Source organism: Anopheles nili, chromosome 2, assembly GCF_943737925.1.
Source record: "Anopheles nili chromosome 2, idAnoNiliSN_F5_01, whole genome shotgun sequence".
Taxonomy (NCBI): domain Eukaryota; kingdom Metazoa; phylum Arthropoda; class Insecta; order Diptera; family Culicidae; genus Anopheles; species Anopheles nili.
Genome location: NC_071291.1, coordinates 19,277,400 through 19,302,500, shown reverse-complemented (window position 1 = coordinate 19,302,500; position 25,101 = coordinate 19,277,400). Strand labels below are relative to the sequence as shown.

The window sequence follows — 25,101 nt, the reverse complement described above, 5'->3', positions numbered from 1 at the left end:
TCGATTCGTCCAACTTTAACCCGGTGTTTTTCTGGGCGTTCGGGATCCAGATGGTGGCGCTCAACTACCAAACCGAGGACATCCCGATGCACATCAACAAGGCGATGTTCGAGGAGAACAACAGCTGCGGGTACGTGCGCAAACCGGACGTGCTGTGGAACCGATCGCACCTGATGTACCGCCGGTACAGTCCGCTGGAGAAGGAGTTCGATGGGCTGCACGTGACGCAGCTTGTGCTGAACATCGTCTCGGGGCAGTACCTGAGCCAGGCGAGTCTGTACGCGAGCACGTACGTCGAGATCGAGCTGCTCGGTATACCGGTGGATTGTGGCAAGCGCAAGACGAAAGCGATCCGCAAGAACTCGTTCAATCCGCTGTGGAACGAAACGTTCTACTTTAAGATCATGTTCCATGATCTCGCGTTCCTTAAGTTCAGCGTGTACGACGCCGAGACGGGGCTAGTGATCGCGCAGCGTGTCATTTCGCTCAAGTGCATCCGGCCTGGTTACAGGCACGTTCGGCTTCGATCACCCACGAATCAACCCCTCAACATGGCGTCGTTGTTTGTGTACACGCGCGTCGAGGAGGAAAGCCTAGACCGATCGTACGACGAGATCGATGAGCAGTACCTGCAGCAGAAGGGTCGTGGTGGTCGAGGGATGACGGGTGCGGACACCAGCGAGGTGCCAGTTCTGTTCGAAGCGAGCCGACTCGATGTGGCCAACAGCCTCGAGAGTAAGGTGCCGCAGCTAAAGCGGAAAATGTTTTTTCTCACCGTGTACGACGTGGTGCCGGACAAGCCGTACACGATCCTGAAGATCACGCAAGAGAGCACGACGAAGGACGTGCTGGCGCAAGCGATGCAGAAGATGAACAAGTCCGCGCAGGACATGGCCAACTTCATCCTCATCGAGGAGGTGTACCGTGGGTGGGAGAAAAAGGACCGGCTGTTGCCACCGAGCCAGCGCGTGCTCGACACCACCGAGAAGCCACTGCAAGCGCAAGGTCACTGGAAGGGCGAAGGTCGCTTCATCCTGAAAAAGATCGGTAACGATCCGAGCAGTCGGGCCTGGGTGACGTCAATCCGGCGCACTACCGATCGACGGGCGTCGATTGCGGCGACGCTGGCCAGTGGAGGTGGCCCGGGTGCTGGTGGAGTGGCTGGAGCAACCGGCAAAGACCCAACGGCGGATGATCTGCTCGCGCTCGAGAACGTGGACAACTTTCTCGTGTGCGTGTACAACGTCTCGCAGGACATCCCGTACGCGATCCTGCGCGTGCCGATGAAATCCACCGCACAGGACGTGCTGGCACAGGCGCTGTTGAAGGCGCGCCGTCTCGACAACCCAAACAACTTCGTGCTGGTCGAGGAGCTCAACTACAGCAACAAAAGCAACGACACGATGCAGCGCATCCTGCTGGACGACGAGAACGTGTACGTGACGCAAGCGAACTGGAAAACGATCGGGCGGTTCGTGATCCACGAGCGCAGCCAACTAACACCGTCGACGATCCGCAAGACGATCCTCCCGATCGAGAAGATCAGTCGGGGGTTCAGCATTAGCCGTGGATCGTCTTCATCCTCCACCTCGGTGCACTCGCTTGCGTCCAAATCCCCCATACAGGTCGCCCTAAGCGATCCAACGGCAGCTGGGTCATCCTCATCGCGCTTTAAATCCCGATCGGCCGGAACACAGGACACCGGCTTGGGCGGATCGGGTGGGTCAGGTGTGGGGACAAAATCGCGCCACCACGGGCACGGGCGTACGAAGTTTTGCTCCGAAAAGGACACGTCGTTCTCGAGTACGAGCGCGAGTGGGACGGGCTCGAAGTCAGCGAACCGGCGCGAGGTCCACTCGGAGGGTGAAACGCTTAGCGACGAGGAAACGAAGGAGTCGGACATCATCTCGACCATGTCGCGGTTCAAGCGCATGTCGATCAAGAAGCTAAAGTCCTGGAAATCGTAACTCGGTACCTTGGTGGGGATACACGCCCACCGGCTAGCCGCCCACGTGGGTGGTGTCCTTTTCACGCGCACGGACAAACGCGAGCAGTTGGAGGAAGGGAGAACAGCGAACGAATCGCGCGCACATAAACACAACCATGATGCACATAAGAACTCGTAACTCTAACTCTAACGCTAACGCTTAACTTTCGCATATTGGCAGCAACGCACAGCCCCCCGCCCAATGAAACAATGAGTGCAATATCCGCGCAATCGTCGTACTATTACACTACACTTTTACCGCTACCGGCTACACAACTATTCACTACTATACTGCGCTTGCGTTTGTAAAAGGCTTCTACGCTTCGGTACGCGCGGGGTCGCGAAGGACAAACACGGAATGGCTCCGTGACGGTCCAGGGTAGCTGCTTCAGCAACATCAGGACAGTTGACAGCTGCAATCCCTCGACCGTCCAGTGGCTATTTCCGTATGGGGAGGGAGAGCTCGCGCGAGCTAGTGTTCGTATCAGATGATAAGACCATCCTACATAATGTTTCCTGTGATTTTGTGCCCTTGTCTGTTCCCACATCAGTTAGCCAGTTTTAATCGAGGAGAAGAGACAAAACCATACCATACAAATACCACGTTACACACGTGTGCTAGCCGCGCAAAAGCAGTGGCCGGTTGGGCAAGACAACTGGCGACACTGGCACAGCACGCAACAGTGACAACAATAAGCCATAGACGTAGCATATTCTAATCACATTTCTCATAAAATCTCATCCCCCACTTGATCAACGTAGCGCATGCGAAGCGAGAAACGCGTTGCGTTGCGACACTATGATAGATGCGTTACGCCAGCACGCGTACTCAGACGCGTAGTGGCACACCACGTGGTATCGGTCCACGTGTGCGCAAATGGCGCGGCGGTATGGAATACCTAGCGCCCGTTGGACGGATGCACGTTCAGCGACGATCGAAGATATGATAGTATTAGCAGTAACTGACTACTCTAACAAAAGCGCTCTCCTCTAAGCTCTGAGGGTGGGAGGATGAACAAACTGAATAAATGAATAAATTAATTACAAGCAAACGCATGTTGATAACACGTTAATAAATATTTAATAAGCTAGCGAGTTCAAATGGGAAAGCGGAAATGTTGCAACTGGACGCATGATATTGGTAGGGTAGAACGGATGCGAACAAAACAAAAAGAAGAAGATGAGGAAGAATGATAAAATGCATGTTACAATATCAAGAAGGACAAGCACAAGTAAACTCTAAGCAAAAAAAAAAGAGAGAAAGAACGGAGGAAGAGAACGAAATGCACAGAAGGCAGAAACAAACCATGTGATAATAAAAAGAGAGAACGTTTAAAGTGGATATACATTTTTGAAGCATCAGATTGACCTATTCTTTCAACCAAACTAACTAATTACATTGAACGAATAGTACGGCGGGAGGGAAATATTATATTTTATATACACCCTCTACACACAACAGGAACACTACACACAGCTGACACTCCTTGGCGAGACCACAGTGACTACACCGGGAAACCACACTGCAAACGAACACGCGACACAGACAGCATATTCAATAGAGCCGTAGAACTAGGCAGTCCATTGTTGAGGGGTTTTGGGAGGTAGAAAACAAGAAACACTATAATCGCCGTGTTGCGAGGATGAACAAGCGCATGTACCATATTTCCGCAAGAAAGGTTACAACTAAACAATCGAATAAAGCTATACCCGCAAATTGCGGCAGATTGCGAGAAAACGCATAAAACAAATCTACCATCGGGATCGCGCGCGACAATGCAAAAAGATGCAGATTTCGAACATGGAATGCAGCCATATCCATTAGAGCATGCTAACGAAGAAAACATAATAATAAAAAGGGAAACACACAGCCGCATAGGCGAGTAAAATACGAGGCATTAATGCAGCGCAAAATAGCAAACATTTACCAGTAGATAACCAATGAACAATGCTTCGGTTTTAATAACAATTTTGCGAATGTACTAACTATATCTTCAGCCGGCAGAAGTAGCGCGTCAGCAGCTCGCTCTCTCCCAGGTATCTTCCCAAACGCCAACGCCGCCATGTTAATAGAGAGTTCTCTTTTTTAACTTGTTGTTCAGTGAAAAAAAAATACAAAAATAATCAAATCTAACAAACACATCCACACACACATACACTCATGCAAAGCAAAAAAAAACAAAGAAACCAAACAAACGAGCAAAGAAATATAGAAGTTAAACATATTGAAGAAATAATTAACTAAAGCGCTTTACTTTCATTTAATGAAAAAGAGAAAACAAAATAGTAACTTACTCACCGCGGGGCTAAATGATAATATAATAATAGTACTGTTAAATAGTAGTCATCAGCCCAGTGACCCCACATCCTCCTTCCACCACTTCCTGTTGCAAATACACAGCCACACACATACAGCATACACACACGTGCACCTGAACCAAACGATACGACAACCATATCCTACACCAGGACCCAACTATTCCTTCTCCGGCAGGACGAAGGCGATGAAATAGCTCAAAAGATGAGGCAAAAAAACAACAAACTACCCACTAACAAACTAACATTTAGCGTTACACGGAATTGAAAAGCAAAATAATACAAAAAAAAAACAATTTATTCTTGATGTTTATATGTGTCAATCTGAGATTTGTACGAATATTTATATACATATTAACGGGAAGGAGAGAAGTACCACCACGTGGAAAGCGCGTCAACGCATGGAGACGCCTCCGCACCACGTGGCGCAGCAAACCAAGAACAAAGAAACAAAAAATACTCTCGATCAGCAATGCATTGTTGCAGGTGCAAAATAAATAAAGAAAAATATCAACAGTTTAACTAAAGAAAATAATGAAAATAACTAAATAAAAAAAAGTTATAAATAACAGCATTATGGTAAATTGATAGTAACACAATGGTAACAGATAACAATAGCAAAATGATAACACTAGTAGAGAGTAATCTAATAAAAGAAAAGGCGCAGCGCAGTGGGTAGATTTTTTTAAATAATAAAAACAAAAACAAAACAAAACAAGACAATTCATTTCTATGAACAGAACCGCATCGATAGGCTAGTTCGAAGTGCATAGTAAAATGAGCAGCAGGAAAAGAAACCCAGCACAAACGAAAGGAAACGCACTACTTGGTTGCCAGGGGAACGCAAACCAGGCGCATCATCCTGCACGATGCAAGTCCATCGATTACTATCGACCCATTCCGAAACATTTAGCCAAGGCACGTTCAACAGATATATAGCACCTCGTGCACCAGTCCCTCAGTGGTGTTGCCATGCGAGTTCAATTGGCTTTTGGGTTGTTTTTTTTTTCTTTATTAGCAGCACAAAACCCTATTCCTTGCGTTTCAATCACCATTTCCACTCCCCCTCACAAGCACACTCTCACGATGCACTTGAGATGAAGATGGCACAAATTATTGTTAAATCACGCCACATGCACTGAGGCGAAAGATTAAGCAAAACTCCTTCACAGCATCGTAGCGTAAGGCGTCGTTTATGTTCTATTTTTGTGCAGTAAGGTATTTTCAATCGGTTGTCGGTGTCACTCGACAAAGATTATGTGGAGCGATGAGAGAGCAAAACAAAACCATGATTTCATAAAAGTATGTAAACGATTTGAAATAACGACGTACGCGGAAAATCGAAGCATTATGTTGATTCGTAGTTCCTGCGAAAGCAGGTTAAACATTAAGCATTCAGATTCACACACAAAAAGAAAAGAAAAAACGAGCGATGAGAAAATAAACTTAACATTGATAATAAAACTCACTGTAGCTTTACATTCGTAATGGAGCGTTTCCTCTTGGCTTTACTTTACTATGCTGGACTAGAAAGATGTGCGGGGAATGAAAAAAGCAACTCAGTTTACAGGTACGAGAGGGGTATGCGAATTAGATTTCGCCTTTATTTGCCAATCATGTGGATCTATCTCATTGGTCTTGATCGCCAGATTAGTAGCTGACAATAATTTCAAGCTGATTCAGTCGGAACAACCGTTACTATTCAATAATTTTGTGCAGCTGGTCCGCAAGCGAGCCTACACTGTCCGCACTTTCGCAGTGCTTCAGCAAAGCGGGTGAGATGGCGGACTCGCCAAAGTAAGCACCACTCATAGCGCAAGCCATGCTCCCGATCGTATCACAATCTCCTCCAAGGGAGATGGCGTACTCTAACGTGTTACGGAATGATTTTTTATCCGTCTGAAAGAAAAAGCGTTAAACGAGCATTCAAAAATTGTTTATATATAAGGTTTTGTTTTTGCAACATACTTCCTTCGATAGATCCTGTGTGTGCCGCAGGAAACAGTAGACAGCCGTTGGGACGGAGAACAATGCTGCCACACTGTGTCCTAGCAAATTTAGCACGTTCTCGTCCGAAGCCTCGACTCGGTTGTCGAGCAAACTTTCCATGTTCTGTAGCTGTATCTCATACGCATTTGGATTTGCTTCGAGATCAGGATCATTTTCTTTCTCCACTTCGATCATGTGACTCTTCAGTTCACCGAGAAATGTTTTCCAGCAGAATGGTTCGTTTGGATTAAGTTGCAAGCACTGTCGAATGGCAAGAGCCTGCAGAATGGCCCCGTTCACACCGAGCACGTTGGTGTGAGTTACCGCGGAAGTTTCCTTAACTAACCGCAGCAGTTCTTCAGTGCTCTTGTTACTGCAAAACAATGCAACGGGCGATATTCTCATTGCTGCGCCGTTACCATACGATCCGGAACCATTGAACTGGGCCATAGCAGGACCCGTAGGATCGGACAACTTCGTCTGCCGTAGTTTTTGAAAAACCTCTCCAACCGCAGCACCATAGCCGCGATTCGGTTCTTTGAAAAACTCCACAACGTAGTTCTTTGCTAACAGCTTTTGTGAGTATCCTTTTGGGTCCAGAAACGCCTTCGCTGTTTGGATGGTCATCGCCGTATCGTCTGTATACTTTTTGTAGGGAGCTAAAACATATGGCTCACAGCTCAATATGCACGCCATTAACAGAACCACAAACAGCGTACGTACCAGTAAAAGCGGGTCCCTCGAGTTTGTCTAAATTTTTCTTCAAAATCAATTTTGAACCGCTGTCCATGGGTTGACCTTCGAAAGGAGCGCCACAGCAATCTCCTACTAAGGCGCCCAGAAGGGTACCTCTGAATTTCGACAGCATGAACGATTTTTCCAGCATTGTGCACCTTGCTAGTAAGAAACAGAATTATGCAACAAATTACTCTTTTTATTCCGATACGATCCGATCACAACTTAGACCGAACCGGCGAATTCTTTCGCAAGAAGTAAACAAACTGACCAGCTGATTGCATGCCCTGTGAAAATGTCACAGCAATAGTGCTGCTAAACCCCGGGCCGTTGGCGGCGATCATCTTCTTTATAGTGCCACTTTGGTGTTCCGATGATTTACTCAATTGTTTTTCTTAGGCTTCGAGTATTGTTTTGTATTAGGCAAGGTAAGCTAAATAAACCCATTAGTTGCAATCAATTGTAAGCCAAATATCACAGCTAACTGATTTCAAAATGACTCCTGCAAATTGACAAATGTAAGGATAAACAAATGTCAGCTCTGAAGACGAAGCTAAAGGGCAACCAAAACAAACTGCAAATTGTTTACGACCCTTACAACATAATTCAGAATGCCATTTACTGTAAGATGTGAAAGTTTGTCGTGAGTTTTGGAGCAAAAGAGCACCGAAAATATAGCTCGTAGAATATCAATATCGGCCATCAATAATCGGATGTTCTGGCTCCCATCGCCGGTACAAAGTAGCTACCAAAAAGTTAGGAAACGAGCTTCTTGTGCATGGGTTATGGTACACGGCTGTAGAAGAAAAAAACTAATTCAGCTTCCATTCTAAAATCAATACTAAATCCATCTCTCGCTTCGCAACCATGCTAATATAGTGTACTAGGTGCGAAATACAATGACGGGATTTGTGGCAGTGCACACGGGTAATACAAGGTCTCCTAGGTTCGGTATTCAGAAACAGATAACATTTAATTATTTGTGTAGGTGCCGGAAATTTCCTTGATGAATCGCTATACCAAAACGTTTGCCGGGAGGCATGTAGTCAATCGGTGAATGTGTTGTACGCCGGTGGCAGTGCGCTGGATGCGTGCGAAAGGGCAATCGTCATTCTGGAAAACTCGACCGCCACCAATGCAGGCATTGGGTCGAACCTGAACTGGGACCGACAGGTGGAATGCGATGCGTGCATCATGGACGGGGCGTCGCTGCAGTTTGGTGCTTGCACCAGTGTGACCGACGTGAAGAACCCCATCAGCCTAGCTCGCAACTTGTGCGAAAGACAATCAAAACTGCTCAGCTTCGGTCGAATACCACCGATGGTGCTGGCCGGTCAGGGTGCGTCAGCATATGCACGTGAAATTGGCCTACAGTTAGTACCTGCAGAACACATGATTTCTGGCAAAGCTGCCAAAAAGTACGATCACTATCGATCCCAAATCATGCAGTACGAAGAAATCAATCGCTCCAAGCTGTCTCCTCTCGATACGGTTGGTGCGGTGTGCGTCGATGCGGAGGGTTCCATCGTGGCCGGATGTAGTTCGGGCGGTTTGATGCTCAAGCTTAGCGGACGGGTGGGACAGGCCGCCACCTACGGTGCCGGATGCTGGGCGATGACGAACGAAAACACCAACATGTCGGCTGCCTCGTGCACGACGGGCAACGGAGAGTATTTAATGAAAACCTTATTTGCTAAGGAACTCGTAGACGACCTGATAGGATGCAACTGCCCTATCACCTCGCAGCACCTAACGTATAAAAAGAAGCTCCTTGAATCACCGTTCCTATCCAAGCAGAAAGCTATTCACGCCGGTTCGCTTTCAGTAATCTACAACACTGCCAGCGGTGATGGCGATCTGCTCTGGGCCCACACGACAAACTCCATGTGTCTGGCGTTCATGTCAACTAAGCAGAAAAAACCGAAGGTATGCCATAAAAGATGCTTGGATGTTGACACATATTTAATAAGGTTTTTATTTATTTATTTTGCATTGCATTCTTCGCAAAAGTTCGTATTCTCTAAGCTTCCACAGAATCTAACCTGCGGGACGAAACCAGTCATAAATGGGCATCATTTCAAGCTGATCTAGTCCCGGGCTGTCCAACGCAGCTGCTACGCCGGATGGGTTAGATTGACGGCTCTCCCATTGCCTAACTATTCTCTCAAGTGATTTACAATCTGATAGAGTTAGAAACCTAGCAAAGACATATTGCTCTACCTTCTGAAATTCCTTGTACATATGAGATGGCAAACGATTCGATTAATTATACTACATTAAAGCACAGTAACAAGAACAACAAAACAAATGAGATCTTCCAATTTTCAGGTCATTCCGTGGTACTAATCTTTCGCTTTTTTGTGTTTCGCTCACCAGAGTTCATGTTACTGTTTTCAGAGCTGGTCATACTTTCCCCACAAGCACTGCGGCTACTGTTTTCGCTCTCGTAGTCGCTGACAGTGTCGATTGAAATGGTGCTACATGTTTCCGCAGAAGAAAGATACCCCGAGTCGGTAATCGAGCGCTTGAGAATGCCATTATTGGACTGAAACTCGGGTATTACATCAAACAAAAGTTTCTTGTACACCTCATGAACCTCTTCGTATTCATAGCCAGTTTCATACGCCAATCGGTTGGTCCAAGCCTTCACGTTCCAGGTGAGACAGCGAGCGGTGGCGAAGCAACCGGCAGCTAGTAAGGAAGGTGTAACATTGCATAGCTCCAACTTATTCAGTGTGGAATCGACAATTTTTATGCATGTTTCATACAAGCATTGCGCAGTTCGGCGAAGCGAAGTCATTCGATCTTTTGAACGTGGCTGTGATTGGTTGATGTAATCATCTTCATCGAAGACGTGCATGGAGAAAATATTGAGGAATGTGGCCACAGTCGGAATGGTAAGGTGCCAATCAAAAAAGATCAAAATCATCACTTCCATAGCGTTGAAATCGGCGGGTATATAAGCATTCCCCAGAAATTTGCTAATTGTGTTCGTTGTGGGAATGTGCGGTTCGTTTTCCTCTATCTTACACGCCAAATATAGACACGTAAAGGCGACCAATTTGAGCTGACTATCTGCAATATCATGATTACTCATGAACACGTCGAGCAGATAAATTGCTGCAAAATAGTAAGCAATATATACTTAAATTGCGCTTAATTTTTTGTCTATTGCAATAACGTACCTAAATGGACCGTTTCCCGATGGAAGGATTTTTGTTCGCAGAAGGCACGAATAAGATCAACGAGCGATTGACGATGGTTTAGCTGGGGCGAAGTAAAACTAACTGTTTGTCTTTTCGTTTCACATTCTTTTAGGGTGTCCAAAATATCCTCGTTATATTCGTTGCAATATACAGCGTTGCCGTACGTATTCCAACGATCCATTTTGGTTTGTATTGGGTTTATGACGTAATTGGAACGTGGGCAAAGTTACAATGGATACATGGTTTCTATTCGAAATTAAGTAACCAACAGTTTTAACACACTTCTACCTGAAATGTGAAACAATTGCACTGTTAGAACGAACTGCGTGCCGATGACAACGAAACGGTTTGGTTAAATCCAATGTTTGGAAAATTGAATAGTGAGCAATGTGACAATCTAGTTGAAATGATATTAAATCTTCAAATTACTTTTTTACAAACTTATTTGGACACAGAAATTTGGTTTTTTATCCTCGGAACATATTTTTTTCCATCATAAAAGTGAATGCTAAGATGAGTTTGCCGAACGTTGGAAATCGAAATTGGTGTGAAATATTTCATGCAAATATCCATACGAAAATTTTAGTTATGCGCTCGATTCTAACAACTCTCAACACGTAATCCCAAACGAATAACCAAATTCTATGCTTTTAACCAATAATTTAATGACAATAGTTAAGTAATTTGAAGAAAAGCATTTTTAAATACGCTCGTTGGTGAAATATATCTCAAAACACGACAATGGATGACCACGTGCGTTGCGCGACCACTGCAGTGCTGTCTGCATTAGCTAGTTGTCATCTTGTGTCTGGAACTGTCAAAGCAGTTGCAGTAAGGAAAAGAAAGTAAAAAAGGAGATGAAAGGAAAGCAACAACAGAAAAAAGCACAGTTTTCCGAAATCCAAATCCGCAACTGAAACGAGTGACCGTGCGTGACCCAGGCTTCCCAGGCGCCTGTCGCGACCATGGAGAGAAAGATCAAACTAAAAAAACTAAACGAACACATCACCTGCGAGATTTGCCGAGGGTATTTCATCGATGCGACCACCGTCACGGAGTGTTTACATACGTGTAAGTTAAGCATTTGCGTGTTGACCGATTTCTCCGGAGTCGTACGGCTTGTCTCAACTCTCCTTCTGTTTTAGTCTGTAAGAGCTGCCTAGTAAAACATTTAGAAGAAAACAATACCTGCCCAACGTGCGAAAATGTCATACACCAGTCGCATCCCTTGCAGTACATCAGCTTTGACCGGACGATGCAGGACATCGTCTACAAGCTGGTGCCAAACCTTATGGATAGTGAGTGTGCATGCCTGCATGGCGCTCGGGTATCGAGCATTCGGTAACGCTCGCTTCTTTTCAGATGAATCCCAACGGGAGCGGGAGTTTTATAAATCTAGGAACCTACCCTGTCCGAAGGACATGCCGCTGGTGCACGATAGTGACGATAAGGCGAACGAACAAGCGCACCAGGAGGCGGACTACCATCGGCAAGACGAGCAGGTTAACGTGTGCCTCGAGTGTATCAACGATAAGCTGCGTAACCTGAAGCGAAGGTTCATTCGGTGTAGTTCGCAGGCAACGATAACGCACCTGAAGAAGTTCCTCGCCCAAAAATTACTGAACGGTATCGACAGATATAAAGATGTGAGTGGTTCATTGTGCAACGTGCTGCGTTCGAACGTGCTCCGAGACAAGTTTTCATATATTTAACGTCGTTGTTTTTTGTGCATGTGTGTGTTTTTTTGTATGGTTTTAGATCGACATCCTGTGCAATGACGAGCTGCTGGGGAAGGATCACACCCTCAAATTCGTGTACGTTACGCGGTGGCGCTTCAAAGATCCCCCACTGCGATTGCAATATCGCCCCCGGGTCGATCTCTAAACCAACGGCGCGTTTCCCGGATGGCTGCGGGACAGGAAAAGAGCACTTGCCAAGCTGTTTCCTGCTCTCGACAGCCATCTATTGAAGCGCGTGTCATTGGTTAAAACAATACGGTGTAGAAAGACTTTGGGGGGCTCTGTAGATAGAAGGTTTTTATATGGGGCAGAGAAGCGTTTCCTTGAAACCCCGGCAATTATACGCAAACCCGAGCGTGGTGATATCAGGAAGGTTTTTGCGAGACACAAAGAAAGTGGTGAATGGTTTTGCTCACCACTTGTAAGTACCGCCGAAGAAGGTGATCCGTTTATCACGTGGTTAGGTGTAGTAGAGCGACTAGTGAGAGGATTAGGAAAGGTTCGTTTTTTTGGTATAGATTTATATGTTTATGTTTTATTTAAGTAACAAAGTTGTACATAGAGATGGCAGAGGTTGTAAGCTCGTCTTGTCTCGTTCCTTGAGGCGCACGGTTATAGACCGGAACCGTAGAGCGAAGCGCGCTGAGCCAACTTTTATTAGCACAAGTAGAAGTGGAACAACTTCAGCGACGATTGTACAGACCGTATCGGGACCGAGGGACAGAAGCAAATCGCACGCCGCCAGCGTGGTCGATTTGACTTCTGCGTGTAATAATTCTCAATTTGCAAATAGACGAAAGTGAAGGAGCGACGAGATCACTCTCAAGCATGACGACGTAGAAAAGATGATCTGTATAAGTATTATAATAAATTTATATTCTAAAGACATTATAATGTCGTGCTCTGAATGTCACGCATGATCGTTATCGTCAAAACCCGACACCGGAAAGGAAGATCTGAAGAACGGCTCTGAACAGCGCCATCACGCTTACGATCCGACTCTGCGTCATATGACAACTCTCTTGTGCAGCGACCTTTTTGACCTGCTTTCGGCTATCTGCTTCCCGGGTGATTAGCTTATCTTTGGACGTACAAGGCGCCGCCAAAAAGGCTTCAACGGTGTATAATAATATCTCTAGCAGTTTGGAGTTTTTCGAAGGTTTTCACCATGTCAAGGCGCAAAAGTGTATCCCAGTGAAGCAATTAACTCGTCAAATGACCCAAGAAAACGTTCTGTAATGAGCGCTTCCACCATTGACCCACAAACTGATATGAACAATCGGTGTGTACTGTATGTGAATGGATTGTTCCTGTTTTCCGCGTTCTCAAGCCACGTTATGTTCGTACATTACTCATGCTGCACGTGAACTGGTCATTCCTGTTTCCAACCGGTCACGAGAGGGTCGGTCTCATTCTCTCTCGTTGCTTTCCGGCTTCCGTTATGCGCCCACATCGTTGAACCGGTTTGGTTCTTTCCGTAAGTGAGGTATGTAAAATTTGTAAATACACCGCCGTCCTTATTTATTCGTTGGTGCTGGTGTCTAGAGAACAAGATTTTGGAGTATTTCGGTCCACCGAACCCTTTCACTAAAATTCCCGCCATCGGCTGTTGAGCGAACGAGACGGAGATCGCATCTAAACTGGCGATCGCGTGAGCAAACGCAGACGTAGCAATAATACGATCGTCAAGGTGTTTTTCTACCACTTCCATGCCGCCATAGGCTCGACACGATTCGCACGAGTTTTTTCTTCATGTTTTCCCCAAGACCGCTACCGCCAAGGCCACGTGCGTTTCTAGCACATGTCTGAGCCATTCAGAGGTCAGGTGCATGCTGCGGTTCAATTGTTATTCATTTCGGTCATCGATAGGTATGCTTGAATACAGTTTGTCTGCGTTTTAACATTATTTGCACACGTTATGTTCACTTTATTTTTTTTTTGTTCAACAAATTCGATGTATGCTCCTGATTAACAATTAACCAACAATTTAAACGCTACGGTACACGCTAGCTCGCAAGGAATCTGGTTGACTTTCACGGTCGCTGGAATGTTTGTTTTTTGCATTTTTGTTTCATTTTGTTTAAGTAAAGAGCACCCGACGAAAGTATACGGTAGGAAAATACGACACATAGAAAAAAGAGAGCATACGATTACGGTTGAGATTCGAGGGTACTTGGGATGGGATGGAATGGCGCCTTTAGACGATTACCAGCTCTGTTTTGGAGTCTTTGGTAATCAGCTTTACCAGGCTGCCGTTGGCGGGCCGCTGCTCGCCCTTCGTCCATTTGTGGAACAACCTTGACAGTGGAGAAGGGAGAAAAGAAGCATTCGTCAGCAAACGCGGTGAACGTTAAGTTTACTTCCAGCCACTTACTCAGCGAGAAACTCGAGTGGCGTCCAGGTGGACGTATCAGCATCCGGCATCCACTTGCGGTTCATCGGGGTGTCCAGCGTCACAGGAAGAATGGACACGACGAGTGAGTTGTCTGGTAGACCCGATTTCTCTCCGGCTAGACTCTTCGTCAGCTGGTGCACGGCGGCCTTGGCCATGCCGTATCCGATCATACCGGGAGTACCCTCCAGTGCGGGATTAGCTCCCGTCAGCACGAGCAAACCGCCCGGCTTCAGATGGTTAGCGCCGACCGTGGCCGAGATGGCCGACGACCAGACCGACTGCTTCCACATCAGGTCTGCGTTCTTAGCGAGGTCCTTCTTCGCGTTGCCACCGGCCCAGCCTCCAGCCACGCAGATGATCGCGTCGAGCGATTCTCCCTTCAGTTCGTCTCCGACCTTCGTTAGGACGGCCGCTTCCTGCGCCACCCAATCAGCATCCCGGTCGACTACGATGTTGGCGTCGGCGGCATCGTTTTCCGTCAGATCGATCGAACCCACCCACTGGAAAAGAAATCGAATTAACCTTGGTCAGTGCCGGTGGGGCTGTGACAAAGTGCTAGGCGCGAAGTTGATGGCGAAACTTACCCAGTTGTGCTTTTTGAAAAACTGCACGCACGAGGCCCCGAGGGCGCCACGGCCACCGTAGATGAGAATTTTTCCTGAGGCCATTTTCTTCGGAACGTTTAAACGCGACGACGGAGAGCAGAAGAGTGTGATCTGTAGTTGCTACGCGAGATTTAACTCAACAGGTTGTGCAAGTTCCCCCACTCGTCGGTGGAGTTTGCTGGCCGACCCAAGTGGCAGATTTGAACGGATTTACTGACAGCGTGTACTCCAAGAAAACTACAAACGTCAGCCGCAAAGTTCGTTGCGGGTTTTCCGCAGGTTTTCTTGAAACTATGGATGAGAAGAAACCAATAAACGAAAATGAAATGATGTACATAACTAAATGCATCAACTTTCCACTACTTTATTACTGCAGATTTTATCGAATTATTTTCTGAATATCCTATCATTTCCAACCACTGTTGTATTTTCTGATCCTTTATTTGAGCATACATCGTTTACATTAACGTTTTGCATCAAAACCCGTGTAAGTTATCATAAATAGGTGGTTGCAAATCAACCTCAACAGTTTGTCCTTAGGGACCACGCTCTAAGCAAGGATGAAGTTTTGACAGTTACTTTCTGCCCTTGAATTGACAACAAAAGAAAACAACAACAATCGCAGAAAGAAACATCGATTGGCCGAAATTTTCCGGTCGTTCATTTAGTGGTCATCGTTGAACGTAAAGTACGCAATTTAAAACGACATATTTAGGATAAACACAGTCACAGCACCTTCGCGTTTCGAAAATAACTTGCTCTGCTAAAGGTGCAGTAGCGGCTAACCAACAAAGCTGTGTTACCGGTAGGAGCGTTTCCATAACTTGTAGCAGAACAGACCCGATTTCTACCATGGGTGCGTGGAGGAGATTTATGACGAAGAAGTTTGTATCCGGTACCATCGTTGGTGTGGTCGGCGGCGCGGCAGGGTACTGGTTCGTTACAAAGTCAATCGAACAACGGACGGTTCTGAATTCGTTCACCACCAACTACGTTCCATCGCCCTGCGCTCGGTGGGATTGGAACTGGGATCAGTAAGAGACTATCCTGTGTTTGCGTTGATTTCGCGCTCCAATAATCATACCCATTACGCTTACAGCCGCGACCCGAAAAGTTTGGTGAAACCGTTAAAAAAAGTAAATGACCCGGAAGCGCAGAACGACTACAACAAGGCGCTGGAACAGAAAAAAACTCGTGCTGTACGGCACTTGATTCTGGTGCGCCATGGGCAGTACAATATGGAGGGGCTGACAGATAGCCAACGAACACTGACGGCTCTGGGTCGGAAGCAAGCCGCTGCGACTGGGGAACGGTTGAAGGATTTGGGTCTCCCGTACGACCTAATCGTCCGCTCGACGATGACCCGCGCGCAAGAGACTGCCAAAATTATGAGTAATTCGTTAACCCAGATTGACTCGATAAACTGCTCTATGCTGGAGGAAGGTTCGCCGATACCCCCTGAACCGCCAGTTGGCCACTGGCGCCCGGAAGCATCGGTAATTATTTTTGTGGCTCCCACCGAAACGTCGATCGAACTGTATCCCACTGATGTCTTCCTGCGTTTCATGCTTATTTTTAGCAGTTTTTCCAGGACGGTGCTCGGATCGAGAGCGCATTTCGGAAGTATTTCTATCGAGCGGATCCGTCCCAGACGTCGGACTCGTACACCGTTATCGTGTGTCACGCTAACGTGATTCGGTATTTTGTGTGTCGCGCCCTACAATACCCGGCCGAAGGATGGTTGCGTATTTCGCTTGGCCACGCGTCCATTACGTGGGTTTCCATCAGTCCGGATGGCCGCGTGTCGTTGCGCACGCTTGGTGACTGCGGGCATATGAAGAAGGAGCTCCTCTCTCGATAAGGCGTTCTGGTCGAGATTTGATTTAGTTTCGCGCATTTTGATACTTAAAGTGAGAATTAAATTAAGAATCGCAAGCAACTATGGTACTGCAAACGTTTGAGCTAGAGTGACAAAATATCCGAAATGGCCTTATTAGCGTTACTATATTGTATAACTGACCATATTGCGACCGAATCAAGACGATGATGACGGCTGACTGACGAAAAACAGGAAAGATGGATGGTCGTATTTAAACATACATAAAATTTCTTAGCCTTTATTGATGTTCAGCGTTACTTTCAAGATTGTACATGTGGCAAATGTGGTAACGAACGTGTTTTGATTTTTATTTTTCAAAAGTTTGGTACATGAATGTACGATTGCGCGTTTAAATAGCATTTTGTAATCAAGTTTGGTATATTTTTGTTTCTTTTATATTTTTTGATTGTGAATTTTATTCTGTCACTAGCGTACAATGTAAGACAGAAGAAAAAATCTCATTATTACAGCTAAGCGAGAGCACAAATCCTTTGCATCACCTGTATCAGAACGTAGTTATTAAAAAAACGAACCGCATAAAGAACGCGAATGAGCAGTACTACTTAAGACTGTATTTGCTTTGTAGTAAGGTCCCGTATCGAATAGCTAATAGTTTTTTTAATCTTTCTCGCCGTAAAATCTTTTATGCACCATGCAATTGGGCCATGTTGTTAATTAATTTTGAACACAAACGAACAGACGTTCATCTAAAAAAAATGTAATACCCATGCTTCACACGTAAACGATCGTCGTGTAGGATGCGTAGGGGGAAAAAAAGCAATAAACGCAAGAGGGCACGCAGCCCTTGCTATGTTTCGTGACGATTCCTGTCGTTTGGCGCTACGATCCTGGAAAGATGAACTAATCATCATCCGCACGGTTGATATGTCTGCCGTAGTGCTGCGTGTACACGTATAGTTTGCGAACGTATAGCATAAGCGATACACTGGAAAGTGAAGGAGAGCGGTTTTGGGACAGCTTCACGTGGCCCCCCGACACGCCCGTTCTTATACCTATATCGTTTTATGAGTTAGTGCTTAGCAATTGCTTTTTATCTCAAAGGTTTTACTTTTGTTTTAGTGTATGTATATATATTCATTTGGTTGCGCAAACAGCAAATACAATGAAAAAGAGTTTTTAAAAATTTGGCCTTTATGTAAGTAGTTATGGATGAAGTGCATGCTAGTCGTCGTGCACCGGCAGAACATTGAAATCGACCCCCGGAGTCGGTCGGTCGGTGATTCATCCATCGCACGTTCGCATGCAGCACAGGTTTACCGCTGTATTACACCTATCAAGTAGTAATGATCAAGCAAAAATACGATTATTTGAATTCCTTTTTCTCCCGCCAACCGCTGGAGCAGCTCCACTGTCCGGAACGTGTTGGATGCTCGTTCAATTCGCATTTTGAGCCGGTGTTCGCACCGGCAGCAAACCCGACGCTGGTTCACTCAACAGCCTAAACCTGCACGTCGAAAGACGGCGAGCGCTGCGACACAATTTCATCGTCCTCGTCGTTTTCCTGCGAGTCTTCCGGTTCACCGAGCGCGTGAACGAATTCGTAAAAGTCGATCCGCCCATCACCATCCACGTCCACCTCCTTGATCATGTCCTCGACTGGGCGAAAGTGAACGAAAATTAGCAACCCACGTGGACACTGACACGTGCTCGAGCATGCTTACTTTCCTCCTCGTCCAGATCCTCGCCCAAACACTGCAACACGGCGCGCAGATCCGACGCGGTAATGTAGCCCCGGTTGTGCTTGTCGAACACGCGGAACGCATCACGCAGCTCGCGCTCCTCCTGATCGGCGGACGTTTCCGCCACCGTGTCCGTCATGTTCGACATGATGTCGACGAACTCCTCGAAGCTCACGTTACCGTCACCATCGACGTCGATCTCGAGCAGCATCTCCTGCAGTTCCTCGACGCGCGCGAACTGCCCAAGCGAACGCATCACCGTGCCGAGCTCTTCCTTCGTGATCGACCCGTCGTTGTCCTTGTCGAACAGCCGGAACGCCTCCCGGAACTCCTTCATTTGGTTCTTCGAGATGAAGCGTTTGTTTAGGCTGTAGCTTATGTTGGTGCCGGAAGTGAGTGAATCCGTCGTTTGCGAGCGGTTCTGTCGCGCGTGCAGTGGCACGTTCGCACCGTCGACGAACACGTTCCCGTCCAGGCTGGAACTGTCGCTGGGTGGCTGATTAACGCTGTCCTGCCGGTACGGATCGATCGGGGACCGAGAACTGGACCGGCCACTGTGAACGCTGGCAGATTCCGGACGGTGCTGCTGCTGCTGCTGCTGGTCGCTGCCCGGTCCTGTTGCGTTCGAGCCTGCTTCTGGTGCCGTCGAAGGGTCGCTGTTTGTTTGTCGGGTCTGGTGAGCGCGATAGGATGAAATAAAAATATTTGCTTAGGATAGTGCCAGCGAGCGATAAAATACGCTTACGGGTGTGGATTTACCATCGGCACCGACCCTGACTGATTGTGAGTCGGAAGTTGGGCCTCGCAGAGGACCCCATTCAATCAAGGAGACCCGAAATGGTTTCATCAAAAATGGCCCGATCCTTTTCGTGCGACCGCCGGTTAGTTCGGGTAATTCGGACCAATCCGCCTACGGGTGTTTTCGCACGCAAATCGTTTGAAATCAACCGGTAGAAGGTATGGTGTTGTGAATCGAAGACACAAAAAAAACCCGGTAAGCCTGTTTAAATGTCCTTTCATCTGCGGTTTGTCGTTTTGTTTCCGGTGAGTACGCGACCCAAATACGTTCACCGTGGAAAATTACGTGCTGGCTTAAGGCTTCAGCTTTCACCATCATGAAAATGGCCCCGTGACCAGCTTCGCTTACCGCCGTCACGTGTCAAATGTGATTTAAACAATTTGATTGACTGGAAAATCCAATCACGTGTAAGGTTGATGCTACCGAGCGGGGGAAAAACGAGAAATGCCCCCAAAACGTGCGCTCAAAACCGACTAAAGGTCTGTAGGAATCCTTGAAAAATAGGACCAAAAAAAAAGGCTCACATCAACACGTCATGACGAGTGCTAGTTCTGGGAACCGCATTCGAGAGTAGGAGACATTTCGCAGATCGTTTATCGCTTATCAATGAGGCTGTGGATAGGGACGGTTGTCTTTTAGCAAACCGGCATGCTCGTGGCATCCCTAACACACCGGAATCTTCGATTGATTTCGCAGCACGTTTACCAATTGCCAGTTCTCGACGTCCGGAAACGGGTTCGTTTGGAAAAGGACGCTGATGCTGGTGGTGTAGGAATCGCGGTGGTTATTTATGAACACCGAACAAAAAAAATGCAATACTGATTGGCTAGTGGCAGTTGAGTGTGAATTGGGTTTCTCTTATTACATCCCATCGCCAGCCAAACACAATGGGAAGCTGCAACGAGAAGCGATTAACGTTGTGTGCCACGCGAAACGAGCGCCAAGAACATCGGCAGGACATTTTGCTCGCGTATTTGAAGTCACGATGTTTGCCGGCGACAGGCGGAATGGGCCGCCCAACGATCCCCTCCCAAAAGCAAACCCGTCAAACAATGGGAGAATAATTTATGATCCTTGAATGAATTGAATGGTTTTGTCGCGTTCGATTGGGAGTATGAAACCCGATGCCAACCCGGCGCTGCTGTTCCTGAGTCCTGGGTATGTGAGCCCGCTAGCAGGGCACATTCAAATGGTATTGATTTTTCTCCCGCAAAGTGTGTTTCCGCATCGGATTTCCTAGCGAGCAAGAAAAAAACGAAAGAAAAGCGTACTCCTGCTGGGAAAGGTACGCGGGACACGTTAAAACCGGCTTCAAAGCGAATCGTTGGTAAATATTTGGGCGAATATTTTTTATGCTGCTACATACTTGTGTTTTGTTTGTTGTTTGTCCTAAATTATGACCCATCGGGCCTGACTGCTATAGCCTACAGATTCAACTTTTCCATTTACGTACGAATCATGCAATGGCACACCTCTAAAAGGTATCCTTTTTTTCTGTTAAAATCTAAGGACTAAACATTAAGAATGCTTAAATCGTCCGCTGCTTTCGTCCTGCATGCGATGCAACATCTGCCACTCCGGACCACCAAGCAGCTGTCCACGTGTCCTTCGTCCTTTTGAGTGCGGTGCCGGAAGTTAATCGGTTCACAGGCACAAAAAATCGATTAGCTTCTGCTTCGCTTTGACTGGACTGGTTTTGATAGGCCCATAGGAATAGCTTTCCAGCGTTCGAGGAAAACGAAAGGCAGCTATTCGGCACACAAATGTTGATATCCTCGAGGCACCGTGAAGCAACAAGTCAATCAGCAGTTTTCGATGCCGTTTCTCCGCCAAGCCTGACGACGCTTGATAATTGTTGCTCGGGGCGTTATCATTCTCGGGGACGAAATTTGCTGCCGCTTAAGTTTTGCGATCACGTACCTTGTTTGCCGTCGCTCATTAAAATTCGATTGAATCGAGAACCGGGTGGTGTTTGAGCGATCGTTTAGTCGTTGGTGTTCGGCCACATTTTCGTGGGAAAAATTTAAACGACAAAGGATCACCCGAAGCTGAAACGTGCCATTGTCAGGTTGCGAAGAATAGAGAAGAAAAAAAGGTGCAACATCACTGGTTCCGGTCCAAGCTTCACCCAGCTGGGAATTGCAGCCACGCAGTAGCCCGAGTAGCCTTGAAACTTTAATAAGTTTATGCGACTTTTCGCTTCGGCACGGCCAACCTCGAGGGAAATCTTCTAGACATCAGCAACCTAGTCTGGGGGCTCTGTGCCGGGCTTTAAAGCTCCAACCTAGTCAGCATCTTTTTTGCTTCACCCCGGAATCGTCCGTAACACGCGGTGCCCGGAACCTGGCCGGAGGAAGCGAAAGGACACACCGTGGCCGTCTGCACAAGGGCGGATGTACGATGCGAAAGTAAAACTCTTTCCTGGAAGCACCCCCGGACGCACGACGGCAGTTATAATCGCCGAGGTAATGGACAACACCGCTGGCAGCTCGCTACCACAGGACGTTAGCTGTTTTAGGGCGAGGTCGTGGCGACGAGGACACATGAACAGATGAGCAAACGCCTGCAGCGACGGAAACCATGCGCATTCCCACCATCAGCGGGTTGGGGACAGAAAATGTGCTGGAGGAGCGCTGGAAAAAAAACTGGAAGTTCATCTTCGCCTTTACTGGCCACCGTGTGCTGCTTGGGTCACGGCGTAGGTCAGAGTGTTGGCATTTGCGTTAAGATTGCCATGTCGTTTCGCAGCGTGCTTTCGTCGGGTGCCCATGCTGCGTTTGGGTGCGCCGATAAAAGCTAATGGTCAAACAGTGTTCTCTTAACGGTTGGCCGTTGTCCCGGGCCAAGCGTGAAGTCACCAAACTAATGGAAAATCGAATCCGAAGATCGTCAAGGATTAGTGCTCGTGTGCTGTGCGTCGCGTTCGAGAAGCCGGTGCTGCACGAGATCCAAGAGGGCTTTGAGCAAGCTTTTGGTACGTTGACGTCCCGTCCCAGGTGATGAAGGAATTATGGGGATGAAAATACTAAAAGCACAATACGAACCATGGCCGCCTTCGATGAGCCTTGTACACTTTAGGGGGAGGGAGATACATTGGCTCATTTAGCAAATCATTTTGAAGCAAATTGTTCCTTCGTAGGCGATAGCGATAACAGCACGCTCACATGATTTATATTTGATTAGAAACAGCTTTCCCGCCGCAAGCAGCCGCTGTATAGGAGTTTCCACGCGTTATCGTCCTTGCGATACCTCCGCAAAAGCATGGCCGCACAAGTTGCGCAACAAAGTTTCCGCGGCGTGGAAACTGAGGCAGGAAACCTGTCGCCAACTTCCGAAGATACCGCGGTTGGGCGGGAGTACGGGTTTTTTGGTTGGCACTTTGCGGAAGTGAATGAATTTATTAACAGTTGTATCGCACACACACTCCCCGGTGGTGGTGAAAAACTGAACCGAAAGCGGGTCGGTTCGCTTTATCAAACACCATCAAACCCACTTTCCACGGGGTGGTTCGGTGGCCACCAACGAAGGTACAATGCGCTTTTATCGGAAAACTCGCGCGTCGCTGGGACAACGCGACGCAATAATCCGGGGGTGGGTGGAAAATGACTAAATTATTACGCTTTTGTTGGAAACGATGAAGGGAACCCTCGTTGGTGTGCACCCGTATAAGGCTTAAAGGGTCCGGGCATGCTCCCTTTCAGCATGGTAACCGACTTGCGGCCGGTAATCAGTTTATGTGGATTAATTTATGGCAGATTAGGTGGTATCAACCCCCGGCAGGTTAATGTCAAACGAATGAACCTCGCTTCGGTGGAAACCGGCGTCCGGTACAAGCCGGCGTAGTTTTTGAAGGTGTGGGAATTTGCGGGAACTCTCTACTATTTGTTCAGCTTTAGTGGCGATACTAATTTGGTGACTAGGTCTGTGGAATACAAGAATTTTATTAACTCGCTCTTTAACGAGGTACTAACAGAGGTGTAGGCAAAAAGACAGATTCAAACGCTGCTAAAAAATGGGGAGTATAATTGCAAGACCAACAATGTTCCACCCTAATTTGCTCCATAAACATGACGAATGGCTACCCACGGCATGAGCGAACCAAACGTACGAACGAACTCCATTACGCATCACCGGAAAAGCCAAGCAGGGTCGTTTGCGTTTGTGCTTTGTTCCCTGGAAAGTCTTATCTATTCGACTTCGTGGAAAAAGCGAATGTGCCGCGTGTCTTAAAATAGCACGGGACAAAAAAAAGTTCTTCGCCCCCTTTTGTACGACACGCTAGCGATACTTTTTAATAGCTTCATGCGCGCAATCTAATTATACTGGCTTTCATCAACTTTTCACCAAATGAACCATCACTTTTCCCGGTTCCACCGGATTCACCGGAACGTCGCTCATGACTCCCCATCCCAAGTGGCACGTTCGGTGGCCATAAAGAGTTCCTTAGACCGCATCCCGTGGCCCCTCCCAGGCACACTTACCATGATCAGCTGTCTGATGTCTTTGACGAAGGTCGATGCAGTGAGAAAGTTGTTCACCGCCGAGAAGATTTTTCCTTCCAACTTGAAACGGTTTTTGGGGTGGGTATCCTACGTAGAATCCGTGATGGTGCCGGTGGGTTTCGGTGGTGGGTGGGGTGCCGTCCTGGAGACGCAGGGATGCCGTGGTCGATGGGGACGAAGGAAGGGAGTGGGTCCGGACCGTTCGCCGTCACTGACGCCAATTGCACCGCTGGTGATGATGTCGTTTGTCCGTTCGCCCGGGGGGAAAATCCCGGTTTTTTAGTTGACGTAAAACGCAAGCGAAAGCTAAACCGAACCCGCTGAGGTGACAGAGCAGCCGGAACTGTCCGTTAGGAGGGGGTAGTGCTATTCACTTGCAACGAGCACACACATGCACACGCACACACACACACACACACCAGGTGCCCTTTTTGGCCGCAAAAGGGAACTTGTGCTTCTGGCAACGAGATAGAGAGAAAGTTTTCGATGGGTAACGTTTACACTTCGATCTCGCGTACCAATCACCACATTGTAGTTGGGGTTTTTTTGTGCTGCTTTTTTTTATCGCCCCAAGGACACTAGCTAGTGGAGAAAAGGAATCGATTAGAACCCGCTGAAGGTGTGTGAAAGTGTGTCAGGATCGTAAATTCAGCACGGCCTGCTTTGATCGAGGCTAGAGGCGTCTTTCAAACACGTTGCGCCACGGTGGAGAAGATTTAACCGACTGATCGCGTGATCCTCCGCGCGATGTGCAGAACGATCACGTCCCTATAGGCAGCCGGGTGATAAATGGTCGAGGGATTTTTATTTTTCTGTTTCTCTCTCGATCTCCAGTTGCTGCCGCACTTCAGTGACGTGTTGTGTTTGTAATGATGCCGTCATCAACCCGTTCACGATCCTCGTTGCAGTGCTCGTTTCTTCACCCGATCGAGGGTTCAACCGAAGACGATATGTCTACCCGTTAGCGTCACGTTTTGTTTTATTGGGTGTGATTTGCATACTGACCACCAAAGGTAGGAAAAAAAGGCAGAAACAAACGAACACAAAACACAACATCGGGTTGTTTGTTTGTGCGAAGTTCGATGCTTTGTTTTTCGTGTTCCTTTTTGTCCATTTACGGCGTCCCCATCGGATGGTGTTTGAAGGCCGAGGTTGAATGTGCGACGGTTTGATGGCAAGAACGCACGATCGTGATCGCGACAAATGCAACAGGTGTTATCAGAATTTATAGCACATCCGCCAGACCAGT

The 25,101-nt window shown here is 47.3% G+C and overlaps 8 protein-coding genes across 9 annotated transcripts in view; 4 read left to right on the top strand and 4 right to left on the bottom strand.

Moving 5' to 3' along the window:
• The window catches only part of LOC128720816 (1-phosphatidylinositol 4,5-bisphosphate phosphodiesterase epsilon-1-like), an 18,617-nt gene extending 13,912 nt beyond the window's left edge, over positions 1–4,705 (top strand). Inside the window, exon 14 of the mRNA XM_053814513.1 lies at positions 1–4,705. This exon is cut by the window's left edge and continues 678 nt beyond it. Within this exon, the coding sequence (XP_053670488.1) occupies positions 1–1,967 (1,967 nt within the window). The 3' untranslated portion in view covers positions 1,968–4,705.
• A 1,180-nt stretch (positions 4,706–5,885) lies between these two features.
• LOC128720817 (ADP-ribosylhydrolase ARH3-like) lies at positions 5,886–7,178 on the bottom strand. The gene is made up of 3 exons (XM_053814514.1): positions 7,016–7,178; positions 6,272–6,951; positions 5,886–6,202 (listed from the first exon to the last, which is right to left on the bottom strand). The coding sequence occupies exons 1-3, from the start codon at positions 7,176–7,178 to the stop codon at positions 6,002–6,004; spliced, it is 1,044 nt and encodes a 347-aa protein (XP_053670489.1). The 3' UTR covers positions 5,886–6,001.
• A 748-nt stretch (positions 7,179–7,926) lies between these two features.
• Positions 7,927–9,340, top strand: LOC128731923 (threonine aspartase 1). Its single transcript, XM_053825081.1, has 3 exons — positions 7,927–7,954; positions 8,016–8,953; positions 9,038–9,340. The coding sequence occupies exons 1-3, from the start codon at positions 7,927–7,929 to the stop codon at positions 9,116–9,118; spliced, it is 1,047 nt and encodes a 348-aa protein (XP_053681056.1). The 3' UTR covers positions 9,119–9,340.
• Positions 9,341–9,356: 16 nt separating this feature from the next.
• LOC128731337 (cyclin-J) lies at positions 9,357–10,414 on the bottom strand. The gene is made up of 2 exons (XM_053824450.1): positions 10,213–10,414; positions 9,357–10,147 (listed from the first exon to the last, which is right to left on the bottom strand). The coding sequence occupies exons 1-2, from the start codon at positions 10,412–10,414 to the stop codon at positions 9,357–9,359; spliced, it is 993 nt and encodes a 330-aa protein (XP_053680425.1).
• Positions 10,415–11,127: 713 nt separating this feature from the next.
• On the top strand, positions 11,128–12,117 carry LOC128719990 (polycomb group RING finger protein 3). The gene is made up of 4 exons (XM_053813636.1): positions 11,128–11,304; positions 11,379–11,531; positions 11,596–11,879; positions 11,992–12,117. The coding sequence occupies exons 1-4, from the start codon at positions 11,199–11,201 to the stop codon at positions 12,115–12,117; spliced, it is 669 nt and encodes a 222-aa protein (XP_053669611.1). The 5' UTR covers positions 11,128–11,198.
• Positions 12,118–13,870: 1,753 nt separating this feature from the next.
• Positions 13,871–15,081, bottom strand: LOC128731140 (dihydropteridine reductase). 2 transcript variants are annotated; one of them, XM_053824239.1, is made up of 4 exons: positions 14,952–15,081; positions 14,347–14,867; positions 14,182–14,269; positions 13,871–14,014 (listed from the first exon to the last, which is right to left on the bottom strand). In XM_053824239.1, the coding sequence occupies exons 1-4, from the start codon at positions 15,033–15,035 to the stop codon at positions 14,006–14,008; spliced, it is 702 nt and encodes a 233-aa protein (XP_053680214.1). In that variant the 5' UTR covers positions 15,036–15,081; the 3' UTR covers positions 13,871–14,005. The 2 variants fall into 2 exon arrangements, with proteins under 2 accessions (XP_053680214.1, XP_053680213.1); XM_053824238.1 differs by having other exon boundaries at positions 13,871–14,269.
• Positions 15,082–15,824: 743 nt separating this feature from the next.
• On the top strand, positions 15,825–16,875 carry LOC128731632 (serine/threonine-protein phosphatase Pgam5, mitochondrial). The gene is made up of 3 exons (XM_053824764.1): positions 15,825–16,006; positions 16,072–16,468; positions 16,552–16,875. Exons 1-3 carry the CDS (start codon positions 15,825–15,827, stop codon positions 16,831–16,833), a joined length of 861 nt encoding a protein of 286 aa, XP_053680739.1. The 3' UTR covers positions 16,834–16,875.
• A 198-nt stretch (positions 16,876–17,073) lies between these two features.
• Positions 17,074–23,974, bottom strand: LOC128730309 (uncharacterized). The gene is made up of 3 exons (XM_053823350.1): positions 23,832–23,974; positions 18,534–19,224; positions 17,074–18,468 (listed from the first exon to the last, which is right to left on the bottom strand). The coding sequence occupies exons 1-3, from the start codon at positions 23,832–23,834 to the stop codon at positions 18,311–18,313; spliced, it is 852 nt and encodes a 283-aa protein (XP_053679325.1). The 5' UTR covers positions 23,835–23,974; the 3' UTR covers positions 17,074–18,310.
• Positions 23,975–25,101: the final 1,127 nt, after the last annotated feature.

Bases quoted from the DNA above. Each gene is read 5' to 3' on its own strand.
- LOC128720817 (XM_053814514.1), bottom strand. From the start codon at position 7,178: ATGCTGGAAAAATCGTTCATGCTGTCGAAATTCAGAGGTACCCTTCTG. The intron at 6,952-7,015 runs GTACGTACGCTG...CATATGTTTTAG, and splicing joins CGAGGGACCCGCTTTTACTG to CTCCCTACAAAAAGTATACA. The intron at 6,203-6,271 runs GTATGTTGCAAA...TTTTTCTTTCAG, and splicing joins CACAGGATCTATCGAAGGAA to ACGGATAAAAAATCATTCCG.
- LOC128731337 (XM_053824450.1), bottom strand. From the start codon at position 10,414: ATGGATCGTTGGAATACGTACGGCAACGCTGTATATTGCAACGAATAT. The intron at 10,148-10,212 runs GTACGTTATTGC...ACTATTTTGCAG, and splicing joins TCGGGAAACGGTCCATTTAG to CAATTTATCTGCTCGACGTG.
- LOC128719990 (XM_053813636.1), top strand. From the start codon at position 11,199: ATGGAGAGAAAGATCAAACTAAAAAAACTAAACGAACACATCACCTGC. The intron at 11,532-11,595 runs GTGAGTGTGCAT...GCTTCTTTTCAG, and splicing joins GGTGCCAAACCTTATGGATA to ATGAATCCCAACGGGAGCGG. The intron at 11,880-11,991 runs GTGAGTGGTTCA...GTATGGTTTTAG, and splicing joins GTATCGACAGATATAAAGAT to ATCGACATCCTGTGCAATGA.
- LOC128731632 (XM_053824764.1), top strand. From the start codon at position 15,825: ATGGGTGCGTGGAGGAGATTTATGACGAAGAAGTTTGTATCCGGTACC. The intron at 16,007-16,071 runs GTAAGAGACTAT...TTACGCTTACAG, and splicing joins TGGGATTGGAACTGGGATCA to CCGCGACCCGAAAAGTTTGG. The intron at 16,469-16,551 runs GTAATTATTTTT...GCTTATTTTTAG, and splicing joins ACTGGCGCCCGGAAGCATCG to CAGTTTTTCCAGGACGGTGC.
- LOC128731140 (XM_053824238.1), bottom strand. From the start codon at position 15,035: ATGGCCTCAGGAAAAATTCTCATCTACGGTGGCCGTGGCGCCCTCGGG. The intron at 14,868-14,951 runs GTAAGTTTCGCC...TTTCTTTTCCAG, and splicing joins TTTTCAAAAAGCACAACTGG to TGGGTGGGTTCGATCGATCT. The intron at 14,270-14,346 runs GTAAGTGGCTGG...TCCACTGTCAAG, and splicing joins CCACTCGAGTTTCTCGCTGA to GTTGTTCCACAAATGGACGA.
- LOC128730309 (XM_053823350.1), bottom strand. The intron at 18,469-18,533 runs GTAAGCATGCTC...ACTTTCGCCCAG, and splicing joins GGATCTGGACGAGGAGGAAA to TCGAGGACATGATCAAGGAG.
- LOC128731923 (XM_053825081.1), top strand. From the start codon at position 7,927: ATGACGGGATTTGTGGCAGTGCACACGG. The intron at 7,955-8,015 runs GTAATACAAGGT...TTATTTGTGTAG, and splicing joins ATTTGTGGCAGTGCACACGG to GTGCCGGAAATTTCCTTGAT. The intron at 8,954-9,037 runs GTATGCCATAAA...TCTTCGCAAAAG, and splicing joins CTAAGCAGAAAAAACCGAAG to TTCGTATTCTCTAAGCTTCC.